Below are 18,922 nucleotides of genomic sequence, written 5' to 3'. Positions count from 1 at the left end.
GCAGAAACCACACACCTTAAGATCTAGTATGTCTGGGTTACCCCTCTGGGGACAGAGGATCTCAGGTGGGAGAGTGGAGAGGCCCAGGTGCACCCTTTGGGCACTGAACTTAAGAGTTTCCGGGGGGCTTGGCAAGGTGAGGTTTGCCATTGTCTGGCAGGAGTGCAGAGGGTGAAGCAGACTTATGACAGAACTTTCAGAGGCAAGGAGGGGGAGGTAGGAGCTTAGAAGTACGGCCACAGAGAGTTATGGGCTTTGCCTGAAAAATGGCTGCCCCAACTCAAGGGACGGGACTGCAGTAGAGCAAGTAGGCCGACGGGTCAGTCTTGGATTTTTGGCCCCTGGTGCATTCCATGAACACTCAGGGAGGTTTCAAATGTGGACTCTGCAAACACCACTGACTAGCTGAGCAAAATCAGCTGCCTTTGGGGGAAAGCTCTCAGGATATTATTGCACCTAAGCTGACAGCCTCTGTCTTCTGGATTTCATGTCCAAACCAGCTCGGTTTCAGTAAGGCGCATCCCCAGTCCTTATCAGAGCTTCCTTGCTGAACCTCACCAACCAGGCCCAGCCTGGCCCATTCCTATTCAGGTGTTGGTCCTAGCATAGCTTGGGTAACAATCGCCCAGTCATAAGAGTGAAAATTCTCCCTAGCTGCCCAAAGGCAATTTATTTATTCATGGTGTCTGGCCATCCCAGTTAGAGCAGCTACTGTGCTAATAAGCACCTATGTGCGTGTTCCACTCAGCATGTTCTAGTGGCGAGATAGGGCAAAGGCATTTGGTGTGTACCCTCAGCCACCTTGGACCACTCTGGACCAGGGAGTCTCTGGAGGTTGTCTGCGCCTCACCCCCAGGGATGGGGCCTCCTAGACCAGTTTTCCACCTGTTCAGAGTGTGGGTCACTGCCAGGCCTCAGGAGTGACAAGCACTGAGTCGTTGGGGGTCCCGTTTTCCCTCCCAGTCCCCCAATAAATGCAGGTGAGTAGATTTGAAGACTGTTTACGGCAGCACTAACTCCACTCGATAACATTCCGGGTGACCAAGAGCCTCTGTGAGGGACAGAGTTCTTCCTTGGCCCACCTTCATTTCATGGGGCTGAGACCCAGGGGAGATGGAGGCCTCTGGAGCCAAGTTCTACCAGCACAGTGAACGCCCACCCCTCCCATGGCCAGCTGGGCTGAGTCTTTGAGGCAGCTCTGGAAACAATGCACATGCCACCAACTTTATTTTGTGTAAATGAGTTTATTGACTAAGACACAAGGTCAAGCTTCCCCCAATCCTCCCTCCCCCCCACCCAGATCCCAACAACAAAAGAATGATAAGCATTCTTAGGGTGACATCCCCCCTCCCCAATTCTCTCCAGAGAACCCTGCTTTACAACACAGACACACGGAGCAGGCTCGGGCGAGGACAGACACTCAGGGAATCTCTGACCAGCAAGAGTTCTGGGTGTGTGTGTGCTTCCCGTGCCCTTTGTATGACACCAGCTGACATCAAAAAGACAGACTGAGGCGGGGCGGGGGCGGGGGAATGCAGGGCAATCTCCACTGTCCCCTGATCCAGCCACGCTTGAAATATAGCCAGACAGGAAGCTGCAGTGGGGACAGGTTCAGTCTCTTCGGGAGAGCCCCTTTCTGGAGAGTGGATCCCTCCCTGACAGCTGGGGGCCACAACTGGAGACAGACCCCTAAGGTGCAGCAGCTCCTGAGTGGCTCGGACAGAGCTCAGGGGAGAGTGGCAGCTGTTACCCCTCACTGCAAGGGAGGCTGAGAGACTAGTTTCAGGGGTCGAGGGACGTATTCAGGTATGAAAGTGTATAGTCTGCTTACACTGCCACACACTCTTTATTCTGGAACTCTACTCTGTTGAAATGAGAAGTGTTTGTTTGTAGTGTGAAACCTTCTTCACTCCTTGTAGCCAAAGGACTCCATGCATGGTTTCCCAATAGGGGGAGTTTTGTCAACCTGCTTTTCCTCCCCACATACCACCAACCCACCTCCCCCACACAGTCCTGTGCTATTTCCTGTGGAGTGGTCAATGAGGGACCACCAATAAATTTCCTCTTGGAGGTTTAAGAGTCTGGTTGGGGGACTGTTCCCTCAGGTTTTCAACTGGTATAAATCAGGGTCATTTCAGACAGCCAAGCAGCTGGTTTTCTAATTCTGCTCTTGGACTCACTTAGACCTGAATCCAGTTTGAGACCCGAAGCCCTGACGTGCCTCTGCTTGGAGGCTGAACACTAGGTGCTGTGCTCACAGAAGGAACTCTGCAAAGCACCGCTGAGTCGGATCATGTCTGGGGCGTGAAATATCCTTTAATAAATCACACCCACTGCACTAAGGGCAGAGACCTCACATCTGCAGGTCTCATGAGCAATGACAAGAATTTGTTTGACCCTCTGAGATGATCTCAACTGCCTAAAATCTAAGGAACAGGAGTAAAGAGCAGATCAGGGAGCTGAAGAGATAAAGCGACTCGTTGGCATCTTGAAGCACACTTCATCCCAGCTCCAACAGCAAACGAGGAAACAATGGTGAATTTCATTCTGGCACTGGATTCATCTTCAAGTAATTGAAAAGATACTATGCTGCTACTCAGGCCAATGGATGGAGTGTCAAAAATTGATAGAGAAGAGCCCCACAGAGAAGCCAGCACAGAGAAGCCATGAGAAAGACACAGGAAAAGAAAAGAAAGTTAAAGAGAGTCGTGCGGGATTCGGGCGAGGCAGCCCCCAGCGTTGCGACTAAATGGCTCGCAGACTTCAGGATCAGCAATGGCTTCAACTCAAAACTAAGATTTCAGACCTGAATTGGAATTTGAGAATTAAATGCAGAGAAGAAATGGGCATCTGGGTATTTGTTCCCATCTCTATGCAAAATCCTTAACCTATTTGACGGTTAATGGGTTAGATCATGGGAAAGGAATGTTGGAAGCTGGAATTTCTCTTAGCCTTGGTTCTGACAGGCTATGTTCCCGGTACCTTGAAGCATAGTTCCCACTGCACAGCAGTCAGACAAGATACAGGGTGGGGAGAATCACAAGGAAAAGGAGTCTGGAAAGAAGAAAAGGTGAAAATCCAAATGACCAGGGACAACGCTGCCATCACCAAGAGAAGCTCTAGCACGGTAGACAAGTGACTGGGTCTCTTCTTCAGGACTGTGCGGTCTAGTGATGGTCAGCTGTTCCCATACTTTACTACTCTCGTTTTCTCATATGTACAAAAATATAAAACAATAAAGTGCAGTTTATGTTTCATTGACACTTTTCCTTGCTTTAATTTGTTTTTTTGTCGTCATTTTCTGCTTTTGAAATGAGCTCTCAATCACAAAATATCCAACTACACTCACAAATGCCAGCCACTGGCACAGTATGGAGAAGCCCACAGTAAGGACAGAGCAGAGTTAGGTGGCAAGAGATGGGAAGTGATTGAAGCAGTGGTTACACATGTTCACAGGAAGCTAAAACTATCCAACAAATTGTGCCCTAATGTTGGCACAGGTTAGACTAGTCACTACCTTGGTGGGTGGCCTCAGAGTGTTCGGGTTCAGAGTCTACATGGCAATAAATTTCTTCCAGTTAAGAGTTCCTGGCTTGCACCGATCACAGGGTGGCCGGAGGGCACCGGGCCAGTCTATTTAGTTTTTCAAAATGCTGTCGTAGACCTGGTAGATGTACTGAGAGACTTCAGGAGCTCTACACTTCAGTGACAGCTGTGAGAGGAGAAAAAGGAGGACGTTAGCCGGGGGCTGGGAGTTACCCAAAGACATTCAAGTACTCAATTTCACACAAATGTTATTATGTTGTACATCTGAAACCAATGCTATGCCAATCCATGTAAAAACAAAACCAAATTCCTTTCTAACTCACTGGGAAAGAAGCTTTGATAACTGAGCATCCAGAGATCTGTAGGTTTTAAGAATTTCAGAGTAATCAACGTCCAATTGCTTCCACATACATTACGTGGGACTATAACGCTGGAAAATACTCCACACTGAAAACATGAAAGTCTGACTAGCAGGGGAACAGCTCTTCTTTCTTTGTCCTTCTTCTGTTTTCATTTTTGGCCACACCCAGAGGTGCTCTGGGTTTATTCCTGTCTCTGCACTCAGAATTTACTCCTGGCGGGCATCAGGCGACCAAATGGATGTTAGCATTGAACCTGGGTCAGCCAACTGCAAGGCAAGTAACCTGCCTATTATACTATCTCCCTGGCTCCAAGTAAAACTTTTTGTTCCCATCGCATCAGGTGGTACTCATGGCTTACTTCTGATTCTGCAATCGGGGATCACTCCTGGCAGGCTTGGGGGACCATATAGGGCATTGGGGGTCCAATCTGGGTTGGCCATGTGCAAGGCAAATGTTCTACCTGCTGTACTACTGCTCTGGCCATGGGTCCAACAGTTTTATATAGGAAATATGAGGAACAATGTGGGGGGGTAATATGAGAGAAAAAAAAAACAAATAAGAGCAGCTTCTTAATGAAACATAGAGACAGGGTGAGACGGGGGCGTGGGGAGAGAGAGAGAGAGAGAGAGAGAGAGAGAAAGAACACATAGGCTTAGGGAACTATAATAAGGATCAGGGTGGGGGAAGTGATCTATTAATTCCTTAGGACATAAAGGGACTATCAGTTTTTGTGCATTAGCACTCAAACTGACACAGTAAAGAGGAGAGAGATTAGGCTCAACCTTATCTCTCTCCTCTTTAATGCTAGCTGAGATCAGATCAACAGTATTTAGGGTGATGGAGGGAAGGAGTAGCTAAGAGTGGAGTGATTTTGAAGTCTGAAGTACCACTTGGGGATGGATTAGGCCTGTGTTAAGTGCAATGGTGGGAAATTTAGGCAATTTTGTGGGCAGAAGGAACTGAGTTAACAGATGGATGGAAAGTGGGCAAGAAAGGGGGCAATGAAGCCTATCCATTTTACCATTAACAAATGTAAGGGGGAAGGGAGATGGCTGTGATACAAAGGATCTCTCTGGATTATGTCCTGTAACTGCACGAACCTACAATTACCTAAAAATAGTATGTATGTATAATTAGGAAGATGAAATATCCTTCAACAGGGGGATGTGAGAAAATGTGGTCTTCCACAGTGTCAGAGAGTAGACTATAACTTGGTCAGAAAGAGAAACTGCTAGGTGGGAGAGATAAGTGCAGAGGTTAACTGAGGTGCACAGCCAAACCCAGTTCAACCCCCAGCCCCACACAGTTCCCTGGGAGTAGTGGGTCCAGCTCCAGAGACCACAAGCACTGCTGGGGTGGCCAGGGTGACCTCTAACCACAGGGCCTGAGTGGGAGACAGCACTGCATCCTTGGGTCATTGCATTCAAGGGGGCAATGAAGCATATCCATTTTACCATTAACAAATGTAAGGCGGATGGGAGATGGCTGTGATACAAAGGATCTCTCTGGATGCACCACCACAAAAACAGAAACTGCTACACAGTAGTTTGCATAAAGGTAAAGGAAGTGACACTAAATTGAAAAAAAATCACTCAAAGGATATATACTATTTGAATTTAACCTTAGAAGACACGAAGGCTGGAGTGTTAGTACAGTGGGTAGGGCACTTAGGGTAATGCTATTAGTAATTCCTTTCCTTAATGCCAGAGTACTCATGTTTCTTTAACTTGGTTGAGACAGGAGATTGTATATACTGCATACACTTAGTTCATTTCTAGGGAAGTAAATGAAGTTATTTGTTTTGTTTGTTCTTGTTTTGGGGCACACCTAGCAGTGGTCAGGGCTTACTCCTGGTGGGCTTGGGGAACCATATGGGATGCCAGGGACTGAACCTGGGTTTGTGAGGAATCACTCTGTCCAATGCACTATTTCTCTTGCCCCTGGAGTTACTTGATAAGACCTGGATTCTACAGTGAACATCTGCCCTTCTCAACAGAGGGGCTTTCCTCTCCTTTCTTGGACAGAGCATGCTACAAGGCAGGAATATTAATTCTGAAAAAGACAAAGGACTCATGGTGCAGAGGCAAGTGGGAGGATGGAGGCATCAGAGGGGAAGCCTGAAGCTTCTCCGCTCACAAATCCTTGGGCAAAATTCTAGCAGTCACACACAGACACTCTTCTAGCTTACTTCAAAGGAAAACACTAGTGGGGGAAATACCAAGAATTTTTTGTGCTGGGTGGTACTATTCCCTTGCTTTAAGCTAATTAAAACATGTGGCTGTTAAAATTTAGGAATGGGGTCACAGACTCTCTCACCTAAAGACTAAAAGCTTCCTTGGTCTACTGACTATTCAGTTTCCTCAGTTACATTCTATATCAGGCCTCACTCACCCGTAACCATCCTTTTCCTTCCTTCCAAACTGCCTAAAGGTCCTCAAATACTGCAGGAAAAGGAGGCAATATCCCAGTTGAAAGGGGACGTCACTTCAGAAAATACAGATGTTAACTGCTTCATAAAATACAGATGGCTATTATACAGACGTAACCATTATGGTTGCGGTAAACGTAATGCATTGTGCTTTACAACAGCAAACGCATGACCAGCACTGAGAACATTTTTTTTTCAATAGCTTATTTCAGCCTTAAAAATATTGCTTTAATTTAATTTTTTTGTCTTTTTTTGGGAAGGCCCCAGTCTATGGTGCCAGAGGTGACTCCCAATTCTGTGCCCAAGGTCCTTTATGGCGGCTACATTGTGTCTCATGCAAAGCCTGTACTCACTTTAGTTAAGCTCTCAGCCTCTTAATTAATATTTTTTGTTTTTGTTTTTTAGCTACATCAGGAGATGCTCAGATGTTACTCCTGGCTCTGCATGCAGGGACCACTCCTGGTGGTGCTCATGGGACCTAATGGGGTACTGGGGATCAAACCCAAGTCATCTGTGTGCAAGGTAAGTGCCCTACTAGCTGTACACTCTCCAATCTCTCAGTTTTTATTTCAGCTTGCCGGGCTCTCAGAGAGGACGGAGGAATCGAACCCGGGTCGGCTGCATGCAAGGCAAACGCCCTACCCGCTGTGATATTGCTCTAGTCCACCACAGGATCATAAACTCCAAAAAAAGCAGAAAAGACAGCTTTTTGGAAATGAGCTAATGTAAATCCTCTGAAGAGCACAGTAGAGTACCACATGCACAGATATGCTAGCTTAATATGCCATGTTTTGGGAACAGTTCAGTCAGCACTGGGGAGGAGTCTGAGGCCCTCCAGACCACCTGTCAGCAAGGGCAGACACTGTGGAGAGAAGGGCTTCAGCAGAGACACCCCAAGATGTCTTCAGTGCCAGTTCAGGGGGGCTGGTGTCTGTAGCACCAGGGTGCTAAGGAAGAGTGAAAGGGTCCTTACTGTCCTCCTGGAAACGATCTCACCCATTTCTTACCGTATAATTTGGGTTTCCTGGCTGGATACGAAGTTCAGCCAAAATCCAGATGCCATTAGTGAGCTTCAGGGATTGGTACAGCATGTCCTGCCCTTCTACATTCCGCTTGGCAATAGTATAAACATTGTTGTTTTGCAACTTGCTGGAAACAGTGTCTAGGAACAGAGATTCAAATCCAACACCTTTAGTTAAAATAGCAAACAAATGTATGCTAATTCCCTTCTGACAGTCTTAGGAGCTCATGTTCTCAGCTCCCTGACAAGTACTGTCACACAGTGGTGCGCACATTTCAGAACGCCCTTCTCCCACACAACAGCACTGGGTGATGAGGTTCTTGAAGAGACTGCCTATCAATCCCAGGGGAGAAAAACAGAATAAGGTGCAACTAAGCAATTACTATAAAAAAAATTATGGGGGTATGTGAGGTCAGGCCACAATATCTGACAGTGAGCAGGGGTGATTCCTGGCTTTCTGGTCAGGAGTAAGAGAGAAAGGGAGTTTTGCTCAGGGGCCCATAAGTGGTCCTGGATTTGAACCAGTCACACAGCCAATGTGGCTGCATGCAAGGTAAGTGCCTTCCCTTCTCTACTCTCTCTTCAGCACCTGAAACTAAGTATGAATGTAAGAATTACCTGTGGAGATTCTGGTGGGTATCTTATACCTTAAATTAGAAGTGTATCTTAAGCTAGTCAGGTAAAAATGCATGGGAGAATACAAATAGAAAAGGACAGACAGGTGTGCCACAGTCACTGTCCATTTCTGGAAGCCTGGCTCCAGAACCACCAGCAGAGTCTGACAATTCACACCACCCCACAGATGACTACTTCTGCTCTCAATAGCCAGATCTGGAAAAAGGGGGAGTTGCAGAAATCCTGCAACTCAAATTTGAATGGTATTCTTTGTTATTTATTATTTGGTATTTATTTATTATAGGCATTAAAACTGAATGCTTTGGTATTTCTTTTTTCTGAGTAGGTAACTGTTTTTTTTTTTTTTCTTTTTGGGTCACACCTGGCGATGCTCAGGGGTTACTCCTGGCTCATGCACTCAGGAATTACTCCTGGTGGTGCTCAGGGGACCATATGGGATGCTGGGATTCGAACCTGGGTTGACTGCGTGCAAAGCAAATGCCCTACCGCTGTGCTATCGCTCCAGCCCTATTAACTGCTTTCTTAAGCTTGTAGGGAATACCATACCTCAAAATAAACTGTATAACCTGAGACACCAAGGAAGAGCACAATTATGAGGAAGCTGCCTGCTGCCTGAACGCCTCCAGGCTTCTACTGGCCTTTATGCTCCACTAATGCAGGGGGAAGAATGGGTTGGGGTTTGGGTTCTTATCACTACAGTATCATGGCCACCATGTGTCAAAATAGTGATTTTCTCCCTCTCTCTGCTCCCTTATGGTAACAGGATATCGCACCACCAGAGAATGACAAACTAAGACTCAAGATGATAACAACCACTTCTTTGCTGAGTTTATTGTGCTCATTTCTGATGAGAATCCGAGTTATTTGTGCCCACCCTTCAGACATGGAATTCTCTCCACGTAAAAATCTGTCAAATCCTGGTTCGAATCCAGCACCACTTATGGGCCCCTGAGCTCACGGATTCATCTGTACCACACTCTTGAGGAAAAGGTGCCATGAGGGCAGTCCCTCTATTCTCTTACCTATAGGGACTGTCCGTACAGGGATCCTGGAGCTTTTTATCACTGTGCTTCCCACGGACGCTGGGATGCCACGGACACTCATCCACAACCCCAATACAAGTCTGAATCAAGTGTCAGAGGTGCCACTGGGGGACTTGAGTGTAGTTCAAGCAGTACAGCACATGCTTGCCACGTGTGAGGCCTGAGTTTGATCCTTGGTTCTGCATCCCCACACCCCACTGTGTGACCCAGCATTGCTGAGTATACCCCCTCTCCTCCGCCCACCACAACAAACAAAAACCCACCAACTCTAAGTGCTCACTTCACCCCCACATAGGTAGGCTCCTCGAAAGCACAACTTCAAGCAAAATGACGCCTAATGAGAGCAGGCCCTTGAATGAATAACATCATTTCACTCAATGCTGGTTGAGATTGCAGCTTTTTTCCCTTCACCACCAATATAACAAAATGACATTAAATAAAATGTTACTCCAAACTCTGCTGCACCTACCTGAGGACTGAATTGGGAGGCAATCTCCACCTGATGTCATTTTCTCACATTCAAAGCACTGAGTGCCCAGGGGAGGAGGCACTAAAATCCATTAAACATTTTAACCACACTTTAAATACTGCTTAACTTTCCCTCATTACACCCAAGGTTTTCGCTAACACCAAAGCAGCATACTTGTAACCTAACTTTCCAGGACCAGAACAGCAGTACAGTAGGGCATTTTGCCTTCTATGCAGTTGACCTGGTTTGATCCCTGCATCCCACATAGTCCTTCAAGCACCAACAGGAGCAATTTCTGAATGCAGAGCCAGGAGTAACCTCTGGCCACTGTAGGGTGTGGCCCAAAACAAACCACCCCCCGGCCCCACACATACAAAAAATCCCACCCACAATACAACCAAAGAAACAAATGAACAAAAAGAACTGACTCCCCATGCATATGCTTCCTGGAGCATCAGTTCTTGAAATAACTATCCTGGTAGAGGTAAGGTTGTCACACTGCTGGTGTAACTGGTGATGGAACATTGAATGTCTAAAACTGTATCATTAACAACTTTGTAATAAAGACAAATGACTTTCAAAGAACCAAAGTGTATCTCAAGGACCCACAAAGTGTATCTGAGGGTAGTAATATGAAACACCTTTGGAGGAGTGGGCCCTCAATGTGCCTTTTATTTATTTTTAGATTTTTTGGGCCACACCCTGCAGTGCTCAGGGCTTATACCCGGCTCTGTGCTCAGGGATCATTCCTGGAGGGGACTGGGGGATGGTAAGGAGCATGGGGATCAAACTGGGGTCAGCAGCATGTACTGTATCTCTGGCCCCTCAATGTACTTTTAAACCACCTTCTGGAGGTCAGGAAGTTCTAGCTGTCACTGTGGTTCCTGCAATGAAGGGCTCTTGCAGCTTAGACTGGGTTGCTAGGCAACACCAAATGGGGTGTTTTGACAGGACTGCCTTTAACACAAGAAGGGGTGCTTGCCGTAAGCTGTAAAAGCCACCCTTTAGTTTTAAGACTTTTGCCATCCCCAAGAAAACAGAAAACACACAGTAGGAGCCTTGGTTAAAAAGCCACCTTGCTGCACTAGCACCGTCATGTTCTAGAGAGTAAGAAAGACCCAGATTCCTAAGACTTCTCATTATTTCACCACCTATGGAAGAGAGGATGGGCTAAGTAATTAAAGCCACAAACATACAAATTCTGATCCTAGAATTAGAAAGAAAATGAGGCAAACAGCCAGAATAGAATAGGCAACAACAGAATAAGCAAATTGAATGGGTGTAACTTTAATACATTTGGAAGCATTCTGGCCAGAAATCTGGCTCCCTTCCTATGAATGGTTGTAAGGAGATTTCTATCAGGAAACTGAATGGACGGAGGTTTTTATACATGTGTATGACCAATTCATAAATGCTACACACTAGGTTTGGGTTTAGGATGTATAGATGGCAGGATAATCATATCCTGCTAAATATATTTATTAAAAAATGGCAACAGGAGCCAGCTATCAAGAGCTTTTCAGCTAGATGAAGACATCTTGACAAAATATCAGTTTTGATACACACCTGAACTTCTGGAATATACAACGGAATCTTACAATAGTGGGAATGAGAATGTGATGTTTGAGAAGGGAAATGCAATGCTTGTAATTCAGTGTATACTGGTGATACCATGTGAGGTGTACGACAGCGAATTCTGCTCCAAGGATAGAGAGAAAAAGATGGCCAGATGCACTGAGAGCTGGGCAGGGGAGACACCTTAAAGTGCCGGAGCACATGCTTCACATGCAGGAGCCCCGGGTCTGATGCTGACACTGCATGGTCCCTGTGAGTACTGGTGGGAGCAACCCTTGAATGCTGCTCTAAGGTGTGTCCTGGCCCAGCCCAGCAAAAAACAACAAGCAAAGGTTACAGCTATTTCAAGATGTGATTTATCGGTTTGTTTCTTTCATCGAATTTGGCTCTTTACGTCCAGGCCTCAAACCTTAGGAGGTGTGGATGTGGTCTTCCTTCATCTTTCAGATTTAGCTAAGGTCACACCTCTCCTAGCAGCATCAAGAGTGAAGATACTCTAACCTACTTCAGAGTGTGAATGAAGGATTTGCATGCACAGCCCAGCTGTGATATTTAAGACTGCTGAAAAAAAAAAATGTATCATGCTTTTGTTTGTTTGTTTCTGGGCTACACCCAGCAAAGCTCAGGGGTTATTTCTATTTTTTTTTTCTTTTTGGGTCACACCTGGCGATTCACAGGGGTTACTCCTGGCTCATGTACTCAGGAATTACCCTGGCGGTGCACAAGGGAACCATATGGGATGCTGGGAGCCTGGGTTGGCCTCGTGCAAGGCAAAGGCCCTACCCGCTGTGCTATTGCTCTAGCCCCTCAGGGGGTATTTCTGGTTCTGTGCTTAGAAGTCACTCCAGGCATGCATGGGGGAACATATGGTATGCTGAGGATCAAACCTGTGTTTGCTGTGTGCAAGGCAAGCATTCTACTTGCTATACCATCTCTTGCCCAATTTATTTGGATAGCCAAACTATACTTGAAAACATTTTTGTTTATGAAATGTTCCAGTGGATGAGAACCATGACAAAACAAAGATATATAGAATCTACTCCCACCTTGTGCCCAGACCAGAAGGAGTATCTGTCCTTTATTGGTACCTAACTAGTGAATCTAGATTCACATGTCTGAGCTCTTCAGAGTGTTTAGAAAATATTTATTTTTAATTTTTAATTTTTTTTTTTTGGTCACACCTGGCAATGCACAGGGGCCACTCCTGGCTCTGCACTCAGGAATTAATCCTGGTGGTGCTCAGGGGACCATATGGGATGCTAGGAATCGAACCAGGTTGGCTGCTTGCAAGGCAAACACCCTACCCGCTGTGCTATCACTCCAGCCCCAGAAAATATTTATTTTTATTTAAAAATTTTTCTTTTTTGGCTTTTGGGTCACACATGGTGATGCTTAGGGATCAACTCCTGGAGGGCATCAGGGGACTATATGTGGTGCTGGGGACTGAACCTGGGTCGGCTGCATGTAAAGCAAGCACCATGCCCACTGTATTATTGCTCTGGTCCCTGACAGAAACAATTTAAGACAGATTGCACACTGCTTTGCAGAAAGATTCATTTCTGGATGTGGTTGGAGATGCAACTACCTCTTACATAGTTAAGACCGTCGTCCTAGATATACTTAGCCCAGATGCAGCTCAAACTGTGAGATGTAAAACAGATTTGTACGGAGCTCTGGGTATCAACAGAAATGATCAATGCCAGAAAACTAGGAGACCCACACTTTAGTGCCTCTCCTTTCTATTAAGATCTGACTTTTAATGGTAAGAAACAAAAAGTGTTCCTTCCTTCCTTCTCTAGCCCCCTACCCCCATTCCCTTCCTCTTCAGTAGAAAGAAATGGAAGAGCTAAAGTGAAAGCTCAATGCCAGGTCACTGAGTCCTTTGAGCCTGTGACTTCCTACAGCCCTCAGTGTTAGTTCCATCTGTCAAATGTCTACTATGGCACAGAAAAGCTATTTAAAGTGCTGGTGCTATTGTGATTAGGACAGATCAGCTGCAAAGGATGGTATTTTTAGCTCTCAGCTAGACCCAGGGTGTTGAATCAGAAGGCACTAAACCTGAAAACGTTCATGTTAATAGGGCCTCAGACTGGAAAGAAATGCAAAGGCCAGAGAATTCCAGATCTTGGGAAGGAGGCAAAAAAAAAAAAAAAAAATTAGTTGCAGGAACTGACTTCCAAGATTAGCAGATTCAGCGATTTGGAAAACAATAGCCTTGGTCTCCTGAGAAAAATGAAGTGGCTGTCTCCCTCCACTCCATGTGCACTGTGGAGGAATCTGTCACTGTGAAATGGATTTGTTGGTATCTGGAGCACCCAAGGCAGGGAGGAACTGGCTTGAGGCCATGGCAGGATAGATCGAAAGTGAATTTGTTCTAAGAATTTGTGCTAGGTTACTTCTAAGGACAAAGCCCGACTGGAAGAAAGGCCAGACATCGCTTCTCTGGCGAGATCACAAAGGTATACCAAGGTGAACTAGGGTAGTAAACTCTAATTTGGAAGCCCTAGAGCTTAACTATTACTCTGGCTGTCTGATCCAAGCCCCCAGTTATCCAGACTTCTACTTCCTTTTCTGAAAGAGTATCCTTTCCATATTGGGCATCTGAAACCAAACCTTCCTGGTTACTATAATCTGTCTCTGCTCTCTGTAGGCCAGAGTTTCTTAAATGATCATCAAGGAACGCTGGTGTTCTACAGATACATTAAAAATGATACTAAATTTCATGGTAAATGAAAATATAATTCTCAGTGTCGGACCTCAGCTTTCTTTTTTTCTTTTATTGAATCACCATGAGACAGTTACAAAGCTTTCATGTTTGAGTTTCAGTCACACAATGATTGAACACCCATCCCTCCACCAGCGTACATTTTCTACCACCAATGTTCCCAGTATCCCCCACCCATCTTAACCTCCCCCGCCTCTATGACAGACAATTTCCCCCATACTCTATACTTTTGGGCACTATGGACCTCCGCTTTCAACGCACCAAAGTGCAGCAGTGATTTCTAAGAGATGCACATCACATTCCGTTTTCCCACTTCAGTTGATGCTAATCACAGAATCCTTTTATTGTGTGACACATGTTCTCATAAGCACCCCTATGAAATGCTGCCATGAGACCAACTCATACAGAATAACCACAACCAAGGGCCAGGGCTCTTCCAATCTGGCTCTTCTTTAATAGGATCCAGTATGGTTCTCCTCATTAACAATTGAGGGTTCTGCACCAAAGGCTTCCCGAAGAACAGCTTAGACAATGGAAACTGTCACTCTTCACGCCACCCCTGCCTCCAATCAAATGAGTTTTAGCCGAGTAGTGGGCTTCAGAGATAGGTAACACTGCCATGTCAGCACACAGCATAAAAAGATCTATTTATGATATTTTGGTGAAAACTCTAATGCATAACTAATCAGGGTGAGAAACCTAGACCTAGAGTGTTTGAGAGAAGACAAAGTACAGCTGAAGAGAATTAACTAGTCACTGCCATGGAAACTGAAGAGGACTGCTTCCTTCCACAGACTATATCCTTCAAAGACTCCAAGGCCTTAAGAGAATTCCCTTAAGAAAGGATGTATCGGGGCCAGAGCGATAGCACAGCGGGTAGGGCGTTTGCCTTGCACGCGGCCGACCCGGGTTCGATCCCCGGCATCCCATATGGTCCCCCAAGCACCGCCAGGAGTAGTTCCTGATTGCAAAGCCAGGAGTAACCCCTGAGCATCGCTGGGTGTGACCCAAAAAGCAAAAAAAAAAAAAAAAAGAAAGGATGTATCAAATGCCCAAAAGGAGAGAGAGAGAGAAGAAAAGTGCCTGCCACAGAGACCAGAGTGGGTGGGGAGGAATGGGGGTGTATGGTTGGGGGATGCTTGGCGGGAAACGGGATATTTATGGTGGGAAATAATACCGGTAACATACACTGGTGGAGGGAAGGGTGATGTAACACTGCATGACTGAAACCAAACCACAAACAGCTTTGTAACTGTGTATCACAAGGTGATTCAATTAAAAAAAAAAAAAAGGAAAAGAAAAAAGAAAGGATGTGTCTAAAGGAAACACACAGGATGAATACACCATAGAGCCTCCAAACACAATTAAAGCTGTTGGAAGAATTCAGTAGGGCCTTCCTTCTGTACTGTCTTACTGTCTCTTGCCCGGGTGTTAAGCCCCACTCCAATGGCAGGTGGGCAGCATGCTGACAGGAGGAAATGATGGGCAAGGACAGAAAAAAGAGGCACTGGCCAGTCACCCAGGCTGCCTTCCTTCAACCCACTAAGCCTGTATTAAACGCAATGAGAGAGAGGCTGGACAGACAATCTAACTCTGACACTCAGGTTTCCTCCCATGGTCTCAACGTCTCAGGAAAAGTTCAGGGACTGATAGTGGTTGTCTTTCCTCTTTATCATCTCTTTGATGTTCTATTTAGTAATGAAATTAACTCCAGAAAGGCCCGGGCTTTCTAGTAATAACCAAAGAGGTTAGTATCATGGTAGAAAGCTGTCACAAGGTAAGAAAATAAAAAACATTACCAAATAAACTTTAATCAATGTTGATTTTTTCCCCTCAGGGTGGGGGTTGGGATAGTTGTTTGATGGAAGGGGTCTGGTCACATCTGGCAGTTTGGGGGACCATATGTGATATGAGGGATCAAACTAAGGTTGGTCACATGTAAGGCAAGAATCTTATCACTTGTACTACTTCCCTAGCCCTATAATATTTTTAAATTTTTTTTATTCTCTACCCTTGAGATAGACTATTACAAAACTGTTCATGATTGGGTTTCAGACATATAATAATCCAACACCCATCGTTTCACCTGTGTACATTTCCCACCAACAATGTCACCTGTTTTCCTTCCTCCATCCCCCAGCCAATCCCTCCCCATCCCTACCGCCTGTCTCTATGGCAGGCACTATTTTCTCCTTTTGTGCATTATGATTTGCAATACAGGTACCAAGAGGTCATCATGTTTGTTCAGGGGTGTTCAGTATTTTTACCAGGACGGTAAGGCTGGAGTAGCTTTTTTAACTGGGTGGCAGCTTTGGGGTGTGGGTACGACTGCCAAGGCTTCTGGAAGGTGGGAGGTTGGGGGAGGAAGCCCATCCCAACTCAGGGAAAGTCTGGAGATTTCAGTCACAAAACCCACATACCTGAATTTTCAGCAGATTATATCTTGGTGAGATCCAACCCAAGACTGTGTAGTCAGTTGGGGGCATGGTAGGGATTTTGGATTGTGGAAACAAACGGCTGCTGGGGACTCTGCATTGGCGGGCACTAGGCCAACCCACTTCCCTATGATTTGCCCTGGTCTGCTCAGCCATGCAAGAAACCAAGATTAACTGTAGCTTTTGATCTCTTTTGAGATTTGCTTATGAGTCTCTGCAGCAATGCTGATAAGTGAGCTTGTATAGCTGAGTGGGAAGTGGGTGTAGCTCCCACATACCTAACTTCTGGCCATTAAGTTTTTTTTTTTTTTTTGCTTTTTGGGTCACACCTGGCGATGCACAGGGGTTACTCCTGGCTCTGCACTCAGGAATTACTCCTGGCGGTGCTCAGGGGACATATGGGATGCTGGGAATCGAACCCGGGTCAGCCGCGTGCAAGGCAAATGCCCTACCTGCTGTGCTATTGCTCCAGCCCCTGGCCATTAAGTTTTTAGGGAAACTTGGTCCTGAGTTGTTGGGGTCCTTCCAGAGGCACAGCGGCACTTCTGGGGTATCAGGAAACCCAAGGACTCCATCAGACTGCTGATGCACTTGTCCCGCAGGCAGAGAATATATTCTTCTCTTGGGAAAGGCAGAAGTGCCATGCCTCGTGATACTCGGGGCTTACTCCTGGCTCTGTGCTCAGGATCACTCCTGGAGGGGCTCAGAGGACCGTATGTAGTGCTGGGGATTGAACCTGGCTGGTCTTTTTTTTTTCTTTTAAATTGAATCACCATGAGATACAGTTACAAAGCTTTCAGCTTGAGATTCAACCTTACAATGATTGGACACCCATCTCTCTATCACTGCACATTTTCCACCACCAATGTCTTATAGTATCCTCTCCTCCCCCACCATCCCAGTACTTACCCTGCCTCTATGGCAATTTCCCCAATACTCACTCTTTACTTTTGGGCATTATGTTTTGCTTGAATTTTCCCACCACCATTCAAGCCTGCCTGCCAAGGGCAGATGCTAGATAATTTATTTTCCATCATTAGTTTCGGACGGACTAGAGTGATAGCACAGCGGGTAGGGCGTTTGCTTTGCACGAGGCTGACCCAGGTTTCCTTCATACCTCTTGGAGAGCCTGGCAAACTACTGAGAGTATCCCGCCCGCCTGGCAGAGCGCAGCAAGCTACCCATGGTGTATTCCATATGCCAAAAACAGTAACAACAAGCCTCACAATGGAGACATTACTGATGCCCACTCGAGCAAATCGGGACGACTGTGCTACAGTGCTACACTCATTTTGAATATTATGAGAGCTTTTGTGGCTGCATGCTTCTGGAATCCTAGATTGTAAATGGTTGGGTTCCAGAGACATCTCTGCAGGGCACTAATCAATGTTGGGATTCAACTGGGAGTCTCTGGACCAGGGCTATTGGTGCCCTAAGATGGTGCCTGGAAGCAGATTGTGGGCATGATAGCCAAACTCCCGAACACACACACACACACACACACACACACACACACACACACACACACACACACACACACACACACACACACACACACACACACACACAGAGTAATGCTTGGGTGACTATGCAGGATCAAATTGTGGTACTCTACAACTTTGCACTATCCTTTCAGCCAGAATCTAGGGTTCCTAGGGCTGGTCTTGACCCACGCACTGTACCATCTCTCTGTTTTTTTTTTTTTGGTTTTTGGGTCACACCTGGCGATGCACAGGGGTTACTCCTGGCTCTGCACTCAGGAATTACTCCTGGCGGTGCTCAGGGGACCATATGGGATGCTGGGATTTGAACCCGGGTCGGCCGTGTGCAAGGCAAACGCCCTACCCGCTATGCTATCACTCCAGCCCCTGTACCATCTCTCTGGACCCTGTAATTTATTCTTGTTTAATAATCATTATAGGATTCTGTACACACACGCACGCACGCACCCTGTAATGCTTGGGTGACGGCAGGATCAAATTGTGGTACTCTAGAACTTCACACTATCTTCTCAGCCAGAATCTACAGTTCTAAATAGGGCTCTTAGTAAGGATGTTTGCAAAATATCTACCATCTACCCACTAGACACAAGGTACCTGTAAAAAGTAAACAAAGGAAAGATAAAATGTTTTCAAAGACCGATTTACTAGGATGAAAAGGAAACATGGACTCATTACTCACCAGCATTTAAATGACATTCCTTAATCTGAAACTGAAGTTCATTTTCATTAGGTATATCCTTCCATGTTGCAAGGAAGACCTGGCGCTCTGTAGAGAGAGGCAGAAGGAAAGGAAGGAGTGCAAAATCTGACAATATTAGGATCTGGGAAGCTTTGCACTTTCCTTCTGAGTGCTGACTCTGGCATCACAGCCAGCAGCAGCCTGGGAGAGGAGCCAACTTTTGCTCTGCAGAGGTTCTACATTCCCGCTCAATCAATCTCTCATCAGTAGCACAAAGAGACATTAGAAAAGAGTTTGCACTCAGGATTTAGTTTTAGCTGTACTATTTCCTTCTTTGGGTGACTTTGGATAAGTTTTGTGTGTTTTCTGGCCCTAATCTCCACACATATATCTGCCTTACCTATCCAATGACCCATTAAATGATAACTCAATTTAATTTTTATTTGGTGTCTTCCAACTAGTGCTTCAGTTAGTTTTGAGGCCACACCCAATGGTACTCAG

At 45.9% G+C, this 18,922-nt stretch overlaps 1 protein-coding gene across 1 annotated transcript in view; it reads right to left on the bottom strand.

The window, feature by feature from the left end:
- Nucleotides 1-1,301: 1,301 nt before the first annotated feature.
- The window catches only part of AP2B1 (adaptor related protein complex 2 subunit beta 1), a 153,202-nt gene continuing 135,581 nt past the window's right edge, over nucleotides 1,302-18,922 (bottom strand). Inside the window, exons 20-22 of the mRNA XM_055130675.1 lie at nucleotides 18,422-18,508; nucleotides 7,344-7,498; nucleotides 1,302-3,712 (exon numbers count right to left, since the gene is read on the bottom strand). Coding sequence (XP_054986650.1) covers nucleotides 3,638-3,712; nucleotides 7,344-7,498; nucleotides 18,422-18,508 — 317 coding nt within the window. The 3' untranslated portion in view covers nucleotides 1,302-3,637. The remainder of the gene's footprint in view (nucleotides 3,713-7,343; nucleotides 7,499-18,421; nucleotides 18,509-18,922) is intronic.

Source organism: Sorex araneus, chromosome 3, assembly GCF_027595985.1.
Source record: "Sorex araneus isolate mSorAra2 chromosome 3, mSorAra2.pri, whole genome shotgun sequence".
In the NCBI taxonomy this organism is placed as follows: domain Eukaryota; kingdom Metazoa; phylum Chordata; class Mammalia; order Eulipotyphla; family Soricidae; genus Sorex; species Sorex araneus.
Note: the sequence above shows the minus strand (reverse complement) of the source record. Positions and strands in the feature narration are given on the sequence as shown.